The 19,173-nt window shown below is 37.4% G+C and overlaps 1 protein-coding gene across 1 annotated transcript in view; it reads right to left on the bottom strand.

The window, feature by feature from the left end:
* Window positions 1–280: 280 nt before the first annotated feature.
* The window catches only part of HNMT (histamine N-methyltransferase), a 55,136-nt gene continuing 36,243 nt past the window's right edge, over window positions 281–19,173 (bottom strand). The window contains exons 5-6 of the mRNA XM_056793812.1: window positions 13,771–13,864; window positions 281–1,686 (exon numbers count right to left, since the gene is read on the bottom strand). Coding sequence (XP_056649790.1) covers window positions 1,331–1,686; window positions 13,771–13,864 — 450 coding nt within the window. The 3' untranslated portion in view covers window positions 281–1,330. The remainder of the gene's footprint in view (window positions 1,687–13,770; window positions 13,865–19,173) is intronic.

Genomic DNA, 19,173 nt, shown 5'->3' with positions numbered 1-19,173 from the left:
ATATTCTAAATTACTTAAATAAAAATTTTCAAATCAAATGAAAAAAAAGTTATTTTGACTTGTTATAAATTGATGACTACATTTTTCATATTTAGTCCAACCATAAATTTAAGCCCTACGTATTTTTACTTAGAGCAACACAGTCCTCAGGCAGTATAGAACCTAGGACTCTCTGAAGCTAAGATTGGCTCTCTTCACTATGCCACTCTGCAAAATACACTTTAGTTTTTTTTGTTTTTTTTTGTTTTTTGTTTTTTTTGCTTTTAGAATAAAGTACCACTTTGCTTCCATAATATCTTTATTATATTATATCATTTTCTAACAATAATGTCATTCAAGGTAAAGTCATTTAAGGTCATCATTGGTCCATATTCATAATTTAAATGTGTTTGGCTGTCTTTTTAAATCTGTAATATTAATGGTTTAATGGTCACATTCAGTAAAGTTCTATTGTATAAAATAACATTTATGGAAGAATTTGAGAAGATACTTAGAGAACAGAAGGCAAAACTTATTTATCATTTGCATAAATAGGAGTCTAGAAAAGTTTATCAACACTTTCAGGTGGATGTGGCCAAAGGTGTAATGGTAAATATCTTAATAACTAGTTCTCAAAAAATGAATGAATGGAGCACTTTTACATTTAATTTGAATTATTAAATTTTTTGTCCTTTTTTTTAAAGTCTAAATAACCACATACAAAAACAATCCTGATTTGTAACATTTGCTGACATCCAAGGTATAAATGGATAAATGGTCATATGGAAAATTTAACAATTTAATAATTTGAACTGGTTCTCTTGAACTAGTATCAATTAGATCTATCACACTACCAGATATAATACACTGGAGTTTAGGCAATTGGATTTAGCTGGGTCTATCTTTTCAACTTAACTTTCGAAATGAGCTTTATATGATGGTGATGAGACTCTGCTGGATCAGAAGACATAAAAAGATCCTGTTTTATATATAAATGGATGACAGAAGGTACTAGGCCTTCCAGATTGTCACAGGTCTAGATTATGCACTGTCTTCAACTATATGAGATTGTGATATACTAGCCATGTTTTATAGTATATGTTCTACTATAACACAAGAGAAAATTACTGTTAATTCTGTGCCTTATTATTTAAGATGAATTGACTTATTTTACATATATTTATATGCACACATTTTCTTCTCCTATGGAATATAAACTTCTTCAGTACAATGTCATTCTGTTTTTGGCTTTTGAATCTCCCTCACCTTTCTACCAGGAACAATATTTGGCAGAGTAGTTGCTTAATAAATGCTTGTTTGAATGATTGATAAACAACTTGGTGGTACACGGTTATGCTTCAACAACTATGAAACTTAAGTGATTCTGAAAAAGGGTCTTTCCCCTTTCTTTTACAGTGAATCCTGGCCTTTGAAGGTCTTCGATAATCTCAGCTTTGAGATCAGGTGGCGCAGTTTGGCTAAAGTGGCAGGTTTCTGTTAAAAAGTCCAGCAGTAACTCCCCTTTTTCATTGCCTTCAACAAAGCAATCTGATATATCCATAGTAGATAGAAGTTCAAAGCATTCATATTTAATTCCCAAAGTTTCTAGGGTTTGAGTGATGTCAGAGGATGACACATAGAGGCAGAGATCATTTTGGGGTAAGCGGGATCCATACTTCTTCCACAGTTTGTCCCAACCACTCATTCCTATCATAGAAAGGAAAAAAAATGTTTAATCATCAGATGACTACAGGCAAAAAGCTCAATAAACTCTTTGACAATGCAAATGAACCACAAAGCAAGGTGACTTTTTGTCTCTTGTTGAAAACTTCACTAAGAGATTAGCTAAACCTGTCATTTAACTGTTTCATGATGCGGGTGTGAGAAGGCAGGGTGATGGAGTGACAAGGAAACCATTCATGGATTGGGAAGATCTGAGTTTAATTCTTGCCTTTGTGGAAAGGAAACTAGACTAATAGTTTGTGTGGGGGAAGGGGCCAACTGGGAGTGGCAGTTGGGTCTTGTGACTAGCACTTCCTTCCTGCCGGGTGGGACTTACGTCCTGGTGTTGGAGAAGAGAGAAGCTTGTTCAGCCCAGTCTGGAGTGGCATGCTCTTCTTGGTTCAGCCCAAGGACACAGGCTTCTAAAGGTTAGAATTATTCTTGTTTGTTTTCTGTGTACTGCTAAGATTCTGAATTAGAACGAGAGTAGACGGGACTAGAACAAACTCTCTGCCAGCCTCTGGGGCCTGGCCTCAGGTCTGAAACTGAGAAAACTTCCAATCCCAACTAGTTATTAAATGTTATATTTTGAATACGCAGTCAGATAAGTGGACTATCTTTTCTGGTCATAGAGGGAGCTGAACTTCAGTTTTAGTCATTCAAAGACAAACCGTCCTTATTGGACCCCTGCTGTTTCCTCTCAGCAGGGGGCATCTCCCTCCCTTGCCTCACGAAGCAGTGTTCCCTCTCTCCCCTTAACTCCTCTTTACCCCATACAAACCTCCCATTTATCCCCATTTTTCCCGATCCTATTTCCTTTCCCAATAAATATAACACCTTTGACACATACTGGCTATATGACCCTGGGGAAATCACTTAACCTCTTAAGGCCCTAGACAACTCATAAAACTACAACATGGTAAGAGGAAACTTTCTCATTGTAATCTCCCTACATGGATGAAATCCCAACTCTAGATGGGGAAAAAAAAAAAGGTTTGGTGAGTCTAGTTTTTTCAGCTCAGTTATAATACTCTTAAAAAAAAAAAAACAATTGAGAGACCCATGGGTGATATGTAGATATTCAATGTTGTTAAGTTGTTTCAGGATGGTCTGACTCTTAAAGATCTTATTTGGGGTTTTCTTGGCAGAGATACTAGAGTGGATTCCATTTCCTTCTCCAACTCATTTTACAGATGAGGAAACTGAAGTAAATAGGATTAAATGACTTGCCTAGAGTCACAAAGCCAGGAAATTCCTGAAGATGAATTTGAACTTAGCTCTTCTTGACTCCAGGCCTAGCACTCTATCTGCTGCCCCACCCACCCAGTCAAACACTTTCTCACTTTCTCTCTCTCTCTCTCTCTCTCTCTCTCTCTCTCTCTCTCTCTCTCTCTCTCTCTCTCTCTCTCTCATTTTTGCTCTTTCACTCTCTCCAACTCTCATAGGAGGATCCAGAATATTACAACTCAGTACTTCATCCACTTTTATGTCAAAGGAAAGTGACAACATGGGATAAAACCTGTAAAAGAATCTTTTGATTTGAAAATTCCTTAAGAACCCAAACTGTCCCTTTAGAACCTTGTTTCCATGCTACACAGCATCAAATATCAAAGTTGAGCTGAATAAGCAAGTGAAAGTAAATGAGATAGAATCCATTTTTTCTTCAAGGTAGGATCCTAAAAGATGATCTATTTAGCTAGGTGGCTCAGTGGGTAGAGCTAAGAGCCTGGAGTCAGGAAGACCCAAATTCAGACACTTTTAGTAGTGTAACTCTTGGCATGCCATTTTACCTCTGTCTGCCTTAATTTCCTCATGTATAAAATGAATGAGATAATAGCACCTACCTTCCAAGGTGGTGGTGAGGATCACATGACCTACCAATAATAAAGTGCTTAGCACAGTGCCTGGCTCATAGTAAATACCAGGGAAATATTAGCTATTAGCTATTATCTGGTCCAATACCCTCATTATAACTGAGGAAACTGAGTCTCAAGAGGTGAAGTCATTTGTCAAATCAGTAAAAGCAGGAATATCTCCCATATCTTCTGGATTAAGTTCTTCTCCTTGCCTTCCTGTTATGCTTCTACAAGGACTAAGCTCCTGCTCTGAGCAATGTGCTGGAGGAGAAACAGCAATATAAGGAAAGCTCCTTTAAGGAGCTAGTTTGAGATATGCCAAAAAGGTGAAAACAATAAAGCTCACATTGATTTAAACTCATTAAGGTTTGCAAAGCAATTTACATGTATTAACTTGAGATAATTCACGACAGTTAAAAATAGCAAATCAATTTAATTTAACATGTACTTATTAAGTACCTACTGCATACAGGGAACTACATTAGGAAGGTCCTAGGGAATATAAAGAGCAATGTAACTCAACCTGTGTTCTCAAGGAGCTTATTGTTTAATGGATGGAAAGATGCCCATATTCATGGAGGAGTTTCTTGGTGGGAATAAGAGTTTTAGTTAGAAAACCAGGATCAAATTCTGCTCACCACTTGCATGACCTTGGTCCCTTAATCTTTTCTCATTTGTGAAATCTGGGTGTCCTCTGAGGCTCCTTCTAGCTCTTAACAATCAGAATAAAGAAGAGGTCTAGAAAGAATGCTGTGAGATATCTGAGGAGGGGAGAGTTTCTTTGCATTATGGAGCAGCTGAAAACCTAATTTAGATTTTGAAAGATGGATGGGTGGGACTGTGATAAAGAGAGAACAGATGAGGGAAAAGGATGTCCCTTTCAGGAAATAGGGGATGCTATGAGCAAAGAGGTGAAGACAAGAAGAGACAAGAAGAGAACTGGAGAAAGAAAGTAGACCAGGTTGGCTGCCATACTGAATTCTCCAAGGGGAGATACATGAGTTTAGGCTGTAAAGAACTTGGAGCCAAATCATCAGGGACATCAGTCTCCAAGATAACAAAGAAAAGATATCAGAAAACAAACTATGTTTAATGATTTATTTCCCAAAATGAATGACATAACGTTGAGTTCCAAAGAAGGAAAGAGTGTTTCTTGCTGGTTAGGTGAGTGATAGGATTGCATGTGAGGAACTGAGTTGGGGGAAGGAGAAACCTTCAGTTCATTGAAGGACAATCTGAAAATGTGACTTTTTTTCAAAAACACTTAATTCAGAAGCTAGCTGTTTATCTTCCTGCATAAAAAAAAAAAGTTTGTCAACAAACAAGCTCTTAGGAAAACAAACACTGCAGTGGTTGAAAATCATCTTAGTGATATTTTTTCACATGGTAGTAAATGACAACTAAGCACTTGAACCGTGGAAATGTTGTTGGTGTCAGTATTCTGTGACTCAGTACCACTTCTGAGATAAGCTGTATACACATTATACATTTCCTGACTGATGTGTTATTATAATAGCTCTCACTGGGTGCAACTATGGTGTTACTTTTGTTTTCAATGTGATATGTGTTGGATTCTTTTTTTTTATTGCATTAAAAATAACAGTGTAATTTGCATATTTCCTAAGACAGCTAAAAGAGGAGAAAAGAAATTTTAGGTTTTTGGTCTACTTTCAGTTTACAGTATCATAGACTTTCAGAGTTGGAAGGGATTTAAGAAATTGTCTAGCCCAGTTCCTGTCTGAGCAGCAATCGCCCCTCTACAACATCCTGACAAATAGCCTCATTGAAGAGCCTGGTGACTTCAGAAATTTATAAAAAGGGCTTTAAAAAGAAAATGGAAGTGGGGAGGAGAAACTTGACCACATACATACACCATTAGTTCTCACAGAAAGTGGCAGATGAAGTACAGGAAAAAGAATGTAAGTAGAGAGGCAAGGTAATTTATAGAAGACACTACCATAAGATCAGTAACAAAACCCATGGGCTCATATGTCTCTACATAAATACACGAGTATGGGCAAGAGAGAATCTGAAATACTGTCTTAATGAAAAGAGGGAAACTTGACCTTGTGGAAAGTACTGAGACTTGATAGACTGTGCCTCATGGCTGTAATCTAGCAACAAAAAGATATATCTTATTTAGGAAGAACAGATTAGATAGAAGAAACAGTATACTGGTATATATGTAGTTCTACTCAAACAATCCACAAACTGGAAGGGCAAAACATTATAGTGAACTTTTGCCTGAGAATCAATGTGGGGGAAAATATTAACCATATTGTAGTGAGAGTATAATACAGATCACCCTGCTCAAGGGAGAAAATTAATGAATTCAGGAAACAAACCTATCAGGGAAGTGAATTGTAATAGTGATGGGAAATGTGAATAACAGAAGCAAAATCTGAAATCTTGTCTTCGTTAAAAATGAAGTAGCTGAAAAAGTTCTATGTGTGAAAATTATTACATTCTTCAAAAGGTAGAATAAACAACAAATTGAAATTCTAGGGCTGATTATAACAAGAGGAATCATTTGCTGGGAAACTTGGGAGGAAATGATCATGATATTTTAGGAGTTCATGTTACATATATACAGAAGGGAAGCGAGTATAGTCTCAAGAACATGCCACATTTATAGTGTGTGGGTTTCAAAGAGTTCAGGTAAAGAATTCCATGGTCTAAAATTTCACAGAAATAATCAGCACACAGTAAATGGAGTCCACCCAAGAGGGAGTGCTTATTTTGCCCTTTCATCATTTTAGTTAATGGGATAGGCGTGAGATGACATCTCAGGAGTTGTTTTGATTTTTATTTCTCTAATTAATAATGATGTAGGGCATTCTTTATGTAATTATATAAATCTTTAATTTCTTTGCTTAAAAACTGTCTGTTGTTATCTTTTGACCATTAGAAAAAGAACTGATGAATAGAAAAAAGTAAGACAATTTTATATATACATATATCTTTTTGTCAAATGACACTTTCGCTAATGGGAGAAGGAAGTTCTGGGAAAATGGGATGGATTTAACTGGGTATTTTAACATAACAAGTAAACCAATAAATAATTTAAATTGGAAAAAAATTCTTATGACAGAAATAGGGAAACTCTAAAGAGAGACAAAAGTGGATATACAAGGAATTCATGAACCAATTTATAATTTAAAAGATTTGTTTAAAAGATGGAAGCAAACACAAAATGAAGGATAAAGAAATCCAAAGTGGAAGTGTTTTATAAGAATAATATCAAGAGCATTAAGTGTATAATGTGCTGTTTATGAATATAAAAGGGAGGAAGGTATATATGGAATAGGATACAGGTCAATGAAAGGATAAAACTACAATTTAGGTTAAAAGGGAAAATATCAGAAAGGAGGCAACACTTTTGCTTCTGTGGGATTTTCTATTGCCATAAATACTAATCCTTGAATTAGAGATGATAGAAAACCCCAAAACATTAACAAGAAATTAAAATACAGATAAGTAAGAAAATGCTGTGAGATCATAGTTCTTCTCAATGTGTCTAAGTCAATTGATTCAGATAACTTACATCCTAGTATCCTGAAAGAATTCATAAGCATTGTTACTAAACTCTTATCAGTGATCTTTAAAAAACTGGGGATAATAGGAGAAATGACTTAGAAGTGGAGAAATACAAATGTTATCATGTAGTTTTCAACAAAAAAAGAGGCTGGTGAATTCTTTGGTTTCTCATATGATTAATTTACCTTTCATTTCTATCAAAATTCTACAACCTTTTGGAAATAAGGTGATTGTGGTCAATTAAAGAGGGAACCAGTGATCACTAACAAGAAGTTTCATCAATATAGGTCATTCCAGTCTAAACTGATTTTCACTTCTGATCATTATTAGCAGTGGTTAAGTTGGAGCCAATTGTTACATGTCAGCATGAATTGCAATGAGCATTTGCACTTTGGAATTAGCCAAGTACTACAAATAAGAGCTTCATTTCTTGTTTTACTAATCATTTGTACTTAAGGAAATGATAGAGAAAATATTATTAATGCAGATTAAAAGTAAAAGTGTGTCATGTGTACATTTTTTTTCAGAAAGCCTATTGTTAAATATTTGCCAGCACATAATAGGTTATTAGTACTATAGTCACAGCATACTTAGATTTCAGAGAATCATTGAAAAGTTTCTCATGATATCCTCTTGGATAAAATAGAGACGTGTGGGCTTGATAGTAGTAAATAAGTTATTTCAGAACTGGTTGGATAAGACAAACCAGAGCTACAATAAATAGATTGTCAATCTGGAAAGAATTCTCCAGTACAGTGGCCCAGGTACTTGTCCTTGGTCCTGTTGATCAGTATATTTTATCAAGCAAAGTATCAATTCAGCAAAAAAACAAAACAAACAAACAAAAAAAACCCATCAACTACTTACTCTGTGAAAGCCCCTGGGGCATGTTCAAGTGAAAGAAAAGACTGTCAATATATCCAGTCTGTGGCTGATACAAAGCATCTCTCCATGTAACGCTTTGGATAAAAGAGCTTGATTGTAACAATAGGTCAAAACTGAATCATATGATATGAAACAGGAATCAAAATGAAGTCTTTCTTATATGTTGGAAAATGGATTAGACAAATAATAGAAAAAGGAAAGTATGACTAGATGGCAATTTGTAAAAAATCTTTAGCCTTCAGTACACTCCAATTTCAATATGGATTCAGAATATGAATATAGTCATAAGTTCTATTAATAGAGGCATTGTTTACAAAATAAGGGAAATAATGTGAATTGGAAAGACCTCCAGGAATTGATGCAGAGTGAAAGGAGCAGAACCAGGAGAACATTGTACACAGAGACTGCTACACTGTGGTACAATCGAATGTAACTGACATCTCTACTGGCAGCAATGCAATGACCCAGGACAATTCTGAGGGACTTATGAGAAAGAATGCTATCTACATCCAGAGAAAGAACTGTGGGAGCAGAAACACAGAAAAAAACAACTGTTTGATCACATGAGTCAAGGGGAATATGATTAGGGATATAGACTAAATGATCATCCTAGTGCAAACATCAACAACATGGAAATAAGTTCTAATCAAGGGCACATGTAAAACCCAATGGGATTGCATGTTGGGTATGGGAAGAGTGAGGGAGGGGAGGGATGGAAAGAATATGATTCTTGTAACGAAGGAATAATGTGCTAAATTGACTAAATAAATTTTTCAGAAAAATAAGAATAAAAAATAAGGGAAATAATTTCACTTTGCTTTGTCTTAACTGGATATTTGCAGTATTACATTCAGTTCTGGGAAACCCATTTTAGGAATTTACACTCTAAAGCAGTTTCTAGAAGAGGGAGGTAAGATAATAGAGCCCACACCAATGAGGAACAGTTGAACAAAACAGGGTTGGCTTGAAAAGGGGAGACAACTGCCTTCAAGGATGTGATGGAGTTGCCATGTTTCTAGATTTTTCATTTCTCCCCCATTGCTATTGAGAGATGAAATAAAGGGATAAAACTGAGAGAGACTAGGACAGTCAAGTAGAAACATGAAGAGAAAGGTTAGTAGGAAAGATGACAAAGAAAAGATAAAAAATCAAAGCACAGATGGATTTCTCTCTTTTTCCTTCTTATGCCTTCTCTTCTGTGCTCTTTTGTTCCCATATTCATTCTCTTTATTTTTTTTTCTTCCTCCATCCCTTCCTATCTACTTTTATTTTTTGGTTTTATTCCTCATAATAATCTATACTCTGATTCTAACAGCTTTCTTCATCTTAAAGTGCTTGGATGGGTCATCCCTTTATGTGTATATTTTTACATGCTTTAGATAAGTATATAAATTAATAGTATGTATTAATTGATGGTTTATATGTACAGTTTTGAAGCTATAGATAGGGAAATTTGATAGAAAGTTGACCTAATTATTTTTCTTATATATTTATATAATTAATAATACATCTACATATATATGTAAATACAATACATATATATGTAAATATATATATATATATATATATAATCTTTTGGCAATGACCTAGTTTGTAGTTATAATATCTTAGAAAATATGTTACAGAGTAAAGACAGAATTTGTGAAATGCATAATTTCTTCACATATTTTCTACTAGCACTAAGAAGGGGAAGTATCACTAAATACTTGTTAAAAATTACTGAATCTCACTCCCAAAGGAATTGGAAAGCTGAAAATGATATTATAAAAAAAGAAGCCAAGTGAAAAGCATGATTCTGTGCTTTGCCTTGCCATTCTCTGAATCGAAATATAAGGGTCAAATTTAATGGTTGGACAATAATTTTATAAAATTATGTGGTCGCCAATATTTATTATATCTCAAGTCAGAAATTTATTTACAAATAGAGATGAGAAATGTGAGGGAATTAGAGAGGTCATCTATCCTATCAACTTAAATGTTTTACTCCAGGTCTGTTCAATTCAGGCAGAGATTAATTAGCTCTCAATCAGGAAGGCTGGTAGAAAATAAGTGGCCTCTTCCAAAATGGAAGTTAGTCTCTTAGGAAACTAGGAAAGGAGTCAGTCTTTCATTCATCCAACAAAGTAGTCCAGGAGTCAGAGTCTAAGTTGAAGCCGAGCCCCAAGCCCACAGGCTCCAAGGAAACTCCCTTGAAGACTCTCCCTAGTCAGAAGACTATCTCCAGAAGACAATCTCTTCAGACTATCTTCTCAAAGGCAATCTCTTCTAAGGGAGTTTGGGGCTTGCTTTTAAGGTGACTTATTGTCCCTTCCCCTTTTCACAGGGGCCAATCACAGTTTCCAAATTGTCTAGCACTGCCCAGGGGGCAATGTCTGTGGGATTCACACCTCTCATCCTCTGAAGGTGTCAACTCTTATCAAAGGCCTCTGAAAGTGTCAACTCTGATTGGAGGATTGACAAGTTTTTAACTGAGTTAAAAGGGTGGAGCTCTTCATGTAAGTGACTGTGAACTCCCTTACTTTGTAGGATAAGTAGGGGTGTTTTTAAGTTTTTGGTTAATTAACTCAACATAGACAAAGAGAATAAGGAATTCCCTTTCACACCCTCCATCTTGAAATCAATATTGTGTATTGGTTCCAAGGCAGAAGAGTGGTAAACCCTAGGCAAAGGAGGTTAAGTTACTTGCCCAGGGTCTCACAGCTGGGAAGTGTTTGAGGCCAGATTTGAACCTAGTTCCTCCTGCCTCTAGGCCTGACTTTCAATCCACTGAACTACCCAGGGATATGTAGAATTCAGATATGTGTGAACTAATTTCTGTGAATTACAATAATGTAGTCATTTTCAGAAGAATGTATGCTCCTTGATGGCTGAGAATGCCTCACATTTAAATGATTATCCTCAGAAAGAGTGGTGACTGATAATAGATGTTTGATAAATGTTTGCTAGTTTGATAACAAATATTGTTGAGAAGAACACTAAAAGGAAAGGTAAACTTTAAGTTATTGGAATGACTAATCTTGTTCCCAGAGAACTAGTAGTAAGACATGCCTCCTTCCTTTTAGCAGAGGTGGGACAGTGAAAATGGAAAGTTGCAAACACTTCTATACTTGGCCATTGTATCCATTAGTTTTACCTAATTTTTTTTTCATTATTTTAAAGGAAGATTCAGTATTAGGGGTACAAAAAGTATCAATAATGGTCTTTAAGAAATAGTTAAATACATTTTCTGAAGCTACTCTGATATTTTACATAATTCCTAGAAATAAATGAATTGCAGCTACAGTTGGTAAGTGACAACACATTTAAGCATGGGGGAAAACCACAAAAATAAATTATCTTTGAGCCTTCAATGAAGGTCAGGAACTCTAGATTATGGAGGAACTTGATCTATCCTCAACTCTCTCTCACCTCATGCATGGGGTATACACATGCAAACATATAATACTGTTTGTTTGATCAATGTACTTAATTTATTATTATTTTTTATATTTTGTGTTACATTAATTTGAATTTTCTTTTTCTTAAATATTAATCAGATATTGGAATTTGACATAACTCTGATTTTAATGGAAATTACTTCATTGTTAAGGAATATATATATTAACTTGGAGCAAAGAGTCCATCCCCTCTCCATTAAGAGGTAGATGTCACATTTGCTTTATCATGGGTCCTCTAGTTTTTAGCTGTTGCCTTGATCATAATTCTTAACATTTCAAATTTGTGTTTATAATCATGTTACTGTAAATAGCCTCCTGATAGAACTCATTATCTTATTAATTTGCTCATAAAATACTCTAAAGAATGCTATGACCACGGGCACTAATTTGACACTTAGTAAAGTCAACAACTGCTATCTGCATGTGAGTTTTATATGCTAATTTTCATATCTAAACCTGGCTTCCTCTTCCTGACAGATATATCCCTACACAGTCTCCTGTTGCTGGCCAGCCTTCTCTAAAAAAATGCAAGTTAACTTTAATACTACTTTAATGGATGAAACATTATTAGGAAGGTAGAGGTGATACATAGGGTTGTTTAGGCAATCATGAGTGAGGGAAATCCTTGAGAGGATTTGGGTCATGAGGATAGAATGGCAGCTCTGGTGCCTCCTGTTGTCAGTCAGAAAAAAGGCAGCAATAGAGAAAGGAGATAAGAAATCATGAGATGGGGGCAAGCCAGATGTCCCTTGGACTGTGTTTGATTCTGGCTGTACTTCCATGTAAGTGTGGCCACTGTAAGGGGCCCAGATGGCAGCTACAGAATAGTAAACTAAACAGAGCAGTGAGGAAAGTAGTCCCTCTTTCTTTTTTTTTCCAGCCTTTTCCCCTACTCCTTTTTGATTAAATAAATTAATAAAATTTATAGCCAGTCTTCTAATTTTTCCCCTATTGCAGTCATTTAATGAGAAGGGAAATGCCCAATAAAGGGCTCCCCTCCCTCTTATTGAAATTGGGACAAAACTATCTGATAATAACTTATAGTAAAGCTGATTTTTCATAGGTGAATGTTTCAAATATAGGTGAATGGTTCAAATATAGAGACCATTCAAGAAATAGCATGCTATAAAGGAAAGCAAGCTGGCTTCAGAATCTAGAAGGCGTGGGTTCAAGCTTCACCACTGATGAACACTAGCTGTAGGGCCTTAATTAAGTCACTTATTGACTCAGTGCCAACTAGTTTAGGTGTCTAAAGTCAGAAAATAATGGATCAAAGAAGATACAATAGCACCTCAATGGAATATTACTCCCATTTCAGTTCTCTTTTATTATATTTCCATGTTAGTTTTCTATATAAAATTGCATATATATGTTGGCTAAGTATAGGGTCCATATCTATAATTTCATTGATAAAAGGAACTCTCAGACGAGACATTTCCTTTTACTTATGCTTGCCAGCACTTAAAAGAGTTGATTAAAGCACCTAGAGGTAAAGGAATGTATTCAGGGTCTCACAGTCTATGTGTCAGAGGTGGGAACTGAACCCAGGTTTTCCTGATTCCAAGGAGAGCTCTCTATCCACAATACCATGCTGTCTCCACATGTGTCAACAGTATAGAAATATATACTTGGATGGATCCTGAAGCCATTTGAAATTCTTAATGATATAATAACTGGAATTTATATTGTGTCTTATAGTTTGTAAAGTGCTCTACATACAGTATCTGATTTAATTCTCATAACAGCCTATGAGTTTAAAAATTCATTATTCCATATCTTACATTTTACATTCATCAGATGAAGAAATGTAGGCCTCCAGTAATTAAGTAATTTTCCCCAAGTTATGCAACTAATGGATATTGGAGGCAGATTTCAAAACTATGTCTCTCCTGGCTCCAGATTCAGTGTTCTTTTCCCTATACTATATTCTCTTCTTTTAGAGGTACCTATTCAATGGTTGAAGTAAAAGAGTATGTAAAAATGACACTTCCATTTTTTTTTGTACAGTCAAATAACTGCACTCTGCTTTGTTTGTTCAGCAGCCCTCATTGAAGAGTTCTCAAACTAAAGTCACACACTTGAATTGGTCCCACATGGGAAATGCAGGTGGATTTTTAGCCCACTTGAGAGCTCTCAAATTAAGATCTGCCATGAATGGTCTTTCCAATTCCCAAAAGATCAACTGACTGTCTAGCAAGAGCCATCTTCAAGTGACTTAGGATGAAGCTAAATTATATAACCATTCCCCTACACACACACACACACACACACACACACACACACACACACACACACACACACATATTCTCACTCATTGGTACTCTTAAATTCAGTTTGGAAGGAGAATAGTGTACCTGACACAAGAATAATAAGAATCTTGCCCTCAGTATCCAGGAGACTGTGGAAAAATTTCAGAGTAGCTGGGATATCTTTTACATAATACAGCATCTAGAAGTAAGGAAAAGGAAAAATGTGAAAACAAAGCAATTAGACTGTTACAACTGACAGTCCGCCTTTTTGTTTCTTGGAACAAAATGTTAACCAGAGTGTGGTTTCTAAGGTGTGCAAGTTTTTATTTTAAAAAAAGAGCAAAGTTTGAAGGTTTCATGGGAACCGAGAGTATTGGACAAAAGGGAATTTGGGGGGAAGGGAGGCACTGGGCTATCAACTTGAGGCAAAATTTTCCAAGGCCACCAAAACCCTTGAGTGCCTCATGATTGATATTTATATAGTGCATGTAGTATATACATGGTATTTTTATACATTACCTAACCTGAATGTCACAGAATTATTTCTTCTCCCCCCACACTTTCTTTTTGAGACTAGATCTTGCTGCCTCATCCAGACAGGAAGTTCAGTGGCTACTCAAGGGCTGATCTCAAAACTGGTGATCAACATGGAAACTAACCTGATTCATTTTTTCTAACCTGGGACAGTTCTCCTTTCCTTAGATAACCTGTTGATCTCCTATTCATAGAGCTTCTCCATCCTGAATCCAGGCATAGTGAAGCCATCTTTTTGGCTTTAGTTTCCTATAACTTTGCACTCCTGAATCTAAATGATCCATTAGCTTTAGCTTCCCCAATGTACCACCATATCCACTATCTCCATTTTACAAATGAAGAAACTGAGGCAGTTTCTTAGTATGGTACAGAGGTAGCTAGAAGATAGTTTTATAGAGTAGGGGACCTGGAATCAGAAAATTCTTGAGTTCACATTCAACTTCAGAGATTTATGAACTGTGTGACCTAGGGTAAGTCACTCAACCTCCAGTTAAGTGACTCCATCTATCTCGGTTTCTTCATATATAAAATGTGAACAATAATAGCACTCCTTTCCCAAGGTTCTTGTTAGGGTAAAATGAATTAATATTTATTAAGCAATAAATTTCTGTGTAAATTCCAAAGTTTGATAAAAATGCTTGTAGTAGCAGTTGTAGGAAGAAGAATTATAGGAGAAGAACAGGAATAATAATGAGGAAATAGGAAAAGAGGAGGAAAAAAGATGGTTAGATTTGGAGTTAGAAAATCTGGGTTCAAATTAAGACTCTGTCACTCACTGTCTAATATTGGGCAAGACATTAAACTCTCTGGCTCTTAGTTTCCTCATTTGTAAAACTAGAGGACCAAGCTAGGTATCTTCAAATAACTTCTTCAAATGTCTTCTAAGACCACAGAGCTATCGGATCATAGACAAAGAGAATTTAAGTGACTCTCCATGTTCTTACAGCACATCAGTTTCATATTCAGGATATGAACCCAAGTTTTCATGACTCCAAATATCACATGCTCTCATATTTATAGCATACAACTTCTCAGATATTGGTAGAGCAACCAAACATAAGGAACCTATTCCATTCTTTTTCTCTTTTTTGAAAAATTGTAGTATTTCTGAAAGATAATGGTGCCAACACAATAAAATCAGGTTCTATTTCATGGAACACTGCTTCAAAATTAAGCCCTTTGCACTGGCTCAACTTTTTGTGCACAGTCACCTCTTTAAATCTTAGAAAAAATGACAGCTTTTGATGTTATTAACAGGTTCTCCAGTAAACTGACTTATGCCCAGCACAAGGTGATATGTTTGGTTATTGGGAAAGATATGCCAGCCCATTCAACATAAGTAACTTTGTGTTGATCAATGGAAGAGCAGTAACTGCCATCATTCTGACAGTGCTAAAGCATTGTAAACTTAGTCAATTTCTCTGAAGGGATCCTGCCCAGGCATATTTGAAGACCACTACAGAAGAACCATGGGGCAGCTACTTCTCAAAACTCCTAGTTAATGCCCTCTGACCTTTTCAGCTCAAGATGACCAAAATACAGAGTTAAAATTAGTACAAATTTTAAAGCAGAAATGGTTAAATCCAATAACCCAACACAGACTAGACTAGCTCAGAAGCCACTTGGACCCTTGCCTTCTAGCGCAAGGGACAGTCTTCCACAGAATACTCTTAACCTTCAAACACTAATACAGTCAAAAGAGTAGAATCTAGGTGGGTCAATGAGAATGGCTAAAAAAATGTATCTGAAGAAGTGATAACAATCTTCCTTAAACCCAACAAGAGCTTTCAGCAAATGATTAGAGAGAAATGGAAAGCAAACACCCAAGTGAACAGAGACCTTCAAACTTAACTTCAGAAGAAAAAAAAATAACATAGTTACTGATTTTTGCCTTCAGTTACTTAGATCACTGGTAAAATTAAATCTCTGAAGAATTTCACTGTTCTAAGGGTTGAGATATTAGTTGTCCTCCATATATATTTCTGAAAACAAACAAAATCTTCTACCTGACAACATATTATCACAAAATGATCTTGTCAACATGGAAATCTAGAGATCCCCAGTTTATTTAGTTGGAGTGTGGAAACCCCAGGTTTTGACTTTTCTCACGGGAGAGTTTCCCCCTGAGGGAAGGTCCCTCTTCACCAGACAGTGAATTTCCTGGTAGTTTGGGTGGGAACAGCAAATCCCATCCAATGTTAAACATCCCTTTTGTCCCAATGGTTTCTTCCCCCTAGGCTAAAGTCCATGACCAAGGTGACCCAGCCCTAGGCTGAGTCTTTCCCTTTTGTGTCCATTGTGGGGCCCCAGCCCCTCACTATTATTCCTGTCTGGAACTTCTCATTTTCCTTTCCCACCATTGTAAAGTCAATCAACTGTCCCTCTAATCCTAAAGCCCCCAGGTCATCTAGAGTGGTACATAGGTTCCCCAAGTTCTTTTGTTCCTCGGAGTCCATCCTGAGTCGGTGGCACTCCCAGGGGCTGGTGACCAGAGCGTCTTGACTCCGGTGCAGTCTTGGAAATCAGCTCTGTTGTCGTAGTAGCAGCGCTAACCCCTTTTCCCTTGATTAAAGAGTGATTTTGACTATTTAATAGTTCTGTGTTTTTCCTAGTTGACATTAATGGAGGTTCCACCGAGATCCGAAGTCCCCGCGGCCTGAGCCCTCCAGCTAACGAGGACCCCAGACTTGAGGTACCACACACAACCTGTTTGGGGTTGGGTCAGGAGTCCGGTTAGCAAGGGCCAGGTAAGCGGCTCTCTCGGAGGAAGGACTCACATCTCTGGTTTGGGAATAACTCGCTCTTTAATTAAGGGATCCTTAGTCAATTTGTCCAGTCATTGGACATGGGTAACAGCTTGTCTGTTGTCCCAAAATTTGGTGGGGGCGGTCAGCAGCCCAAAGAACCACCTAGAAATACGGCCGCAAGTTACATGGTTTCGAAGTATGGACCGGATGCTAGCAAGTACTTAGAGAAATGGCAAGCAATGACAAAGGCCAATCCGAAGGTAAGCTGGCCAAGGTGGGGTTCACTTAATGAGGAAAGGATGATGTTTCTGCAGTCTGTTTTAAGTGAAGCAGGTCAAGAAATTGAAGGAGACGAAAGAGAAGTCTTCAACCTATGGCTCGAGGAGTACACCCAGAGAAAACACAGGTCAGAACGATCCGTAGAACAAGAGACGGGTAAGAACAAGAGAAAGGTAAGGGAGGAGGAGGAGAATCAAGGTGAACAAGGCAGGGAAGCCACTAAAAAGCAAATAGCTGATTTACAGAAGGAGGTAGAAAGTCTTAAAGAACTCCTGAAAGGCTCTAGCAACCCAGCAACCTCTTTAGACAGCATACCTGAGCCCCTAGAATCGCCTGAGGCACCCATCCCTCAATTCCCCTTTAAAATTAAGGGAAGGGAAGGAACCAAAACAATGCAGGTATCTTTTACTCCTTGGACAAAAACAGAGCTCAGAGCCATGGCCAAGGAATTCCCAAAGGTTAGAGAAAACCCCATAGCATTTGCCAAGGAATTTGAATTAACTCTCTCTACATACCAGCCTGGCCTATCAGATCTTTACCAGCTAGCTCACATACTAGTAGGTTCAGGAGATGCTACTCACTGGTTTAAAACTGCTAGTTGGGAGAACCCTTTAGAATATATTAATCAGTTAATGGCCAGAAAGGAAGGACCTGAAGTCCATCTTCAGGAGGCAAAGAAGATGGGAGAGGCTTTGTTAGAAGCAATCCCCAAGGCCTTTCCAAAATCTGTAAATTGGGGAAAAATCCAAATTTGCACTCAGAAAGAAGGAGAATCTGTATTTGATTTTTATAATAGATTTTTAGATACCTTCAGGGCAAATTCTGGACTTTCCCCAGATAGCCCAGACACCTTAATTACCTTTAACACCCTCTATGTGGAAGGGTTAAATAAGGCCCTTGCAAATCTCCTCAAGAGAGGGAAAGTAGACTGGAATTTAACTCCCACCCCTGACCTAGTCTATCTAGCAAGTAAATTCCAACAAACACTGACAGAAGAAAAGGAGAAGGCAGCAGAGGAAATGACAAAAAAAACTAACCAGATCATGAATTTGCAGTTAAAACACTGGGAGCAGAAGGAGAGAAGACCGACTGAACCCTATTCTGCTGAAAAAGCAGGCGGGAGGCAAAGAGCCTGGAGATGTCACTTTTGCCACCAGACCGGGCACTTAAAAAAGGACTGCCATCGGCTCCTGGGTAAGAGGGGGAGACGCCAAGGTAAGTTTCAATACCACTCAGGAAAGTTCCCCCGAGGGGAAGCCTCACACTGACGGGGCTCGGAGGGTATCAAGGGGGTTTTCACTGTGGTGTCCGCCTCCCCAGTGGGCATCACTCACATTGTGATTGTATCCCATCCTATTGAGATTCTCATAGATACTGGGGCCACAATGTCAGTTTTAAACCCCACGGCCTTTCCTAGCCCCCTTCCTCGGAGTGACCAAAAAGTTTCAATAGTGGGGATCACGAACCACGTGCAATCTGTTTACTTGTCTCAACCTCTCCCATTTATTCTGGGAGAAGTGAAAGATATGCACTCCTTTCTTCTTTCCTCAGATGCCCCCCTGCATCTTTTGGGTAGAGATTTCTTAGACAAATACAAAGCCACAATTGAATTTTCCCCAGGAAAGGAAATAAGGCTTTCCCTATCCCCATCGGATGCCCCTCCCACCTTCCAAATACTTACAGCTCCCATTATAGCCTATGATCTTCCACAGCTGGAGGAAGTTCCTTCCTCTCTGTGGGCTACTGATTCTTCTGACATCGGGAGAATTTTAAGTGCTCCCCCAATACAAGTTCAGTTAGACCCATCCAAACCCCTTCCAAGGGTCCCTCAATATCCCCTCTCATGGGAAGCGACAGAAGGAATTAGACCATTAATTGATAGTTATCTAGAGGCAGGCATTTTGATAAAATGTACCAGCCCTTGCAATTCACCCATACTGGGTGTCCG

Source organism: Monodelphis domestica, chromosome 4, assembly GCF_027887165.1.
Source record: "Monodelphis domestica isolate mMonDom1 chromosome 4, mMonDom1.pri, whole genome shotgun sequence".
In the NCBI taxonomy this organism is placed as follows: Eukaryota; Metazoa; Chordata; class Mammalia; order Didelphimorphia; family Didelphidae; genus Monodelphis; species Monodelphis domestica.
This window is presented reverse-complemented; position numbering and strand designations above follow the sequence as displayed.